Source organism: Macadamia integrifolia, chromosome 2, assembly GCF_013358625.1.
Source record: "Macadamia integrifolia cultivar HAES 741 chromosome 2, SCU_Mint_v3, whole genome shotgun sequence".
Classification (NCBI taxonomy): domain Eukaryota; kingdom Viridiplantae; phylum Streptophyta; class Magnoliopsida; order Proteales; family Proteaceae; genus Macadamia; species Macadamia integrifolia.
The window spans coordinates 40,557,360-40,561,741 of NC_056558.1; the positions used below are offsets into that span (position 1 = coordinate 40,557,360).

General features: G+C 37.2%; 1 protein-coding gene across 3 annotated transcripts in view; it reads right to left on the bottom strand.

Annotated features, from left to right (window-relative positions):
- The window catches only part of LOC122063131 (putative hydrolase C777.06c), a 90,328-nt gene extending 88,308 nt beyond the window's left edge, over positions 1-2,020 (bottom strand). The window contains exons 1-3 of one of the 3 annotated variants that reach the window (XM_042626830.1): positions 1,722-2,020; positions 1,303-1,430; positions 1,107-1,219 (exon numbers count right to left, since the gene is read on the bottom strand). In XM_042626830.1, the coding sequence (XP_042482764.1) occupies positions 1,107-1,219; positions 1,303-1,430; positions 1,722-1,881 (401 nt within the window). In that variant the 5' untranslated portion in view covers positions 1,882-2,020. The remainder of the gene's footprint in view (positions 1-1,106; positions 1,220-1,302; positions 1,431-1,721) is intronic. The other 2 variants (XM_042626821.1, XM_042626816.1) reach the window with 2 other exon arrangements.
- Between the last annotated feature and the right edge of the window lie 2,362 nt (positions 2,021-4,382).

The window sequence follows — 4,382 nt, forward strand, 5'->3', positions numbered from 1 at the left end:
CGTATTAGTAGTATCTCAAATCGATCAAGTTTTCAGTTCAAGTGTTGAAGTTCAAGTAAGTAGGCTCCTTCAGTAGTCTTCTCACCCCCCTCTCATTCCCTCTTCTGACTACCCTTTCTTTCTTAATTTAGGATTTTAATTTCAGTCATTACATTATTGCTTTCCCTTTCCCCCAAGGTTCATGGCTAGTGTATGTGTTGGCTTTGCCCCTCCTAGCCTTAAAACCATCATTTTATTGTTTTCATTTTAATTGCCTCCCTTTCCCTAAAGCCAAGTAGAATAACCCTTATAAGAGTGACTCTCTGGTCAAGTAGGGAAGCTCATATTATGATGCATCCTTCAGGCTAAGTAGAGAAACGTACTTGTGAACCTCTCTCTAGCTTTATCCCTTTTCTTTTACTTTATTTTTATTTCAGCATTTTTTTTTCCTTCATTATTTTTTAATCACGTGGGTTATTTATTTTCAATAATTTATTTATTTAACTTTAATTGCGTGGCTTGCGTATTTAAATTCTTAGATGACGAATGGTTAGGATGTTATTTTAGATACATATGTTTAGGACGGTAGCTAGAATTAGATCACAACCATTATTAATTGGTTCACTTTCGCATTATTAAAAGAAGCTAAAAAATAAAGTGGCTGCTCTCCCAGTGTTCGACCCGTAGCTACACTGATCCGTACGCTTGCGGTCACATTTTAAATCCTAACAGGAGTTCTCAATATTTTTTAAAGGGGGAGGGGAGGGGAGGGGTATGTGCACAATTGATCAGAATTGAGAACAAAACACAAAATTTCCATTAACTACGAGCCAATAAAGATATAGAATATGAAAATGAATGACAAAATCCCCTGCTGAAAGCAACCCACATAAAAATTCCCACCACCTGTTGTAGCCGTATATTGCTAGTGAATGTTAAAATAAAGAATCACATCATCAAGCAAACAAAAATAATTAATAAAGAAAATAATCAGAGATAAAAGTTCACAATTAAGACCAGCATTAGGAACCAAAGTACTGTTACATCAAACACGAGATGATTGCAACACCTAGGAGCTATATATGTGATCATAATCAAACATACTCACAGAAGCATCTTATACATACTTGCCAGCATCTATGAGAATGTTACGTGTTCCAGATGCTTTAGAATGGCGGATAAGAATACTTGTGTTCAGTCTCCTGTTCTTATTACCGGGTTCTGTTGCTTTGAAGCAAACCTGTGAATGCCCATAAGAAGCAGCCATACGGGATGGTTTAACAATCACCAAAATCCAAAACACCAAAGGTTATAAAATCGTACCCCACATTTGTTCACAGGATCCGTGAGACAGCTCACACGCGGGATTCCTTCACTAGTTCCAGTGCCCAAAAATATGATTTCAGAATGTTCCGTGGGTGTTTGTGCCCCAGTATTCCCATCTGCAAAACCTTTCAAGCATTGGAATGTAATTTAGTTTCCCATTCAAAGAAACATTTAATCAAATAGAACCTCATCAACATTGTCTTTCTGCCTCACCAATGAGAATGCCAGCATAATATGAAATTATTTCAATAATTAAAATCAACACAGAATAGAATAGGAAAATCAAGTAAAGTAATGGGTTCCAAATTTAAAACTAAGAGGAGCACATTAGGGATTCGAATCTTGCCTAGTTTAACAGCAATCGTCGATTAAAGAATCTGTAACAACAGTAGAAAGGTTGTTCCAAAATAACTTACTCGATTGAAGGCGAGCTTGGAGAGTCCGCTTGAAAGAAGAGTATCCATATCTAGAAAACGACGATATTGCAGAGCTGCGGAGAGATGTTTCACGCTTGAAACAGGCGAAAGAGCTCAAATATGCGGGAGCAGGACGAACTACGCCCGCCAGTACAACCATCGAGTCCTTCCGACGCGAAGATCCTCTCTCTCTCTCTCTCTCTCTCTCTCTCTCTCTCTCTCTGAGAATTTATATGAGCGCCATGGGATGGGACAGGACAATCTCTGTGTTTCCACTTTTTTTTTTTCTTTTTTTAATAAAGAAAAGCCATCTTAACGGTAATTTTGCCATTGCTCTGCGGATCTTACTCACATGCCTTACTAACGGTCATGATTGTACCGCATGCACTAATTCTTTTGTTAATTTTTTATTCCATACTCCATAGAACTGCCGGCCCCCGGTTTTTAGGGGAGAAGCAGTGGGGACCATATTCCAAGCGGTATGATTCGATCCTCTCCAAGATCATAACCTGCAGCAATAATCTCATACCATCTATTAGGTATGGGGCCAACACTCAAAGGTGGCCCTCACATCTTATGGGAGGTCATGGTCCAAACGAGGGGTCTGGCCTAATCTCAATGAAGTCCAAACCATTGTTGAATAATTTTTACAAGAGTAAATTACACTTTCCTCCCTTACATGTTTTAGATATTACACAATCCTCTCTGCAAAGTTTGTAATTATAAATTCTTTCCTATCAAGTTGTAGATTATATCAACTGTATCCTGAGTCCCTAACCCATTAAATGAAGAATCATGTGTTACAAAATTTCGTTAAACCCCAATTTGCCCTCAACCTTTGTTATCATCTTCTTCCTTGAGAAATTTAGGGTTTTAAACTGTTCTGCGATAGGAAAGAGTGGATTTAGGGTTTTGGCGATCTATATTTAGAGAGCTATATTTACTTTCTTCTTATACTCTGGAGTATCAATATTCGGTCGCTTCAGTTCGATGTCTTTTGGGAAATGGGTATTGGGATGAACCTGACGAGGGGCTAAGTAGAACAATGTCGATGTGCAGAGAATCGCATAAAGTCGACCCGAGAAGATCACTACGAAAATACTAATTAGAATTAGAAGCAATCCATAGTAAGAACAGTAAAATCCAAACCCAGTTCTCTTTTTCTTCGATTTCTGTCTAGATTGCTCTGAATTGACCTAACAGAATGATCGTTCTGTTCTTCCTTTGAGTAATTCGAGTGGGTCAAGTTTTCCCAGTTCAATCCAGACAAAGATCTCCCGGTTGTCGATGAATCAGAAGAAGTAGAGGACCTTGAGATAAAAGTAGAAGTAGAAGAGGAAGATGACGACGATGAAGATGAGGAAACTGAGGAATCAGTGTTCATGTCTTCAAAATCCGAACTTTTCGGAAATCGGATTACATAAGGAAGTTTATCAGTTTTCACCACTTGGCTACCGTCCGGGCGACATGGATCTTGCCTCACTTTTTCTGCTTCGAAGTTTTCTCTTCTGCAAGAACAGAACAGGAAATAAAAATCAGAAAATCTGAAAACAACATTGTAAGAAAACGAGAAAATCAGAGAAAATAATAAATCAAAACACAAAACTATAAATCAGAAAAGTGACCGAATACTGAGAACTTGAGATATAGGATCTATTAATGTGCAATCTTATTAACGAAATCTCATTTGGTTATAAGATTTTATACTTTTCTATATGTAATGAATAATTCTTGAATCTTCTTCACCAGGTCTTCGAGATTTTCTACTGTTCTTGCTTCTTTTTTTCTTTCCTCCCTGTTTTACCTTTGTTTCTTCACATATAATCAATGATTAAAGTATCGATATCGATCATCATATCGATCGGTCAAAATTAAGATACGTATCGGAGGGTATCATATCGTATCAGAGATACGCTAAGATAAGCACATAAATGGATAGGAAACACTTTTTTATACACATTTGCATAAAAAAATAGTTAAAAAAAGTTATATATAACATGTATTATGCATAAACAGTAAATTGAGAGTATCGCACTAAGAATCCAAGGTTTGTAATTGTCCTATAAATGTAAAATCCTTGTTCTCAACCTTGATTTCCACTTTAGTTAGAGAGAAAAATGGTTGGCAGTAACTTTGGAACAAAAACAACTCAAAAAATTATGTTTTTCTAAAAAATTATCCATTTGGGCCATTTTATGACCGTATCGGTGTGTATCGGTCGATACATATCGATACACACCGATACATACCGATACAAACCGATAAGTACCGATACATACCGAAACGTACATTTCACTTCAATTTTGAATTTTTCATAGAGTATCGGTGCGTATCGGTGTGTATCGTAGGATACGTATCGATACATAAGGGTTTTAAAATTTTCATGATACGTACCGGTATGTATTGTGCCAATGCCTTCCGATACGGATACGTATCGGCCGATACGCACCGATACTTAAAACCATGCATATAATCATCAAGGAAAGATTTGATGTTCATGAACCCAACCAAATTTCAAGTCTTCAACCTAATCGGGAATCCAACCTCGCCCAGCTGGGCAACCAATGAAGCTTCTCCCTTAAATTTTCTCTTTACCATCCGATGATATATTTCTAAGAAAGGGGATGGGGTTAAAAAGGACATTTAACATTTGGGCTAGGT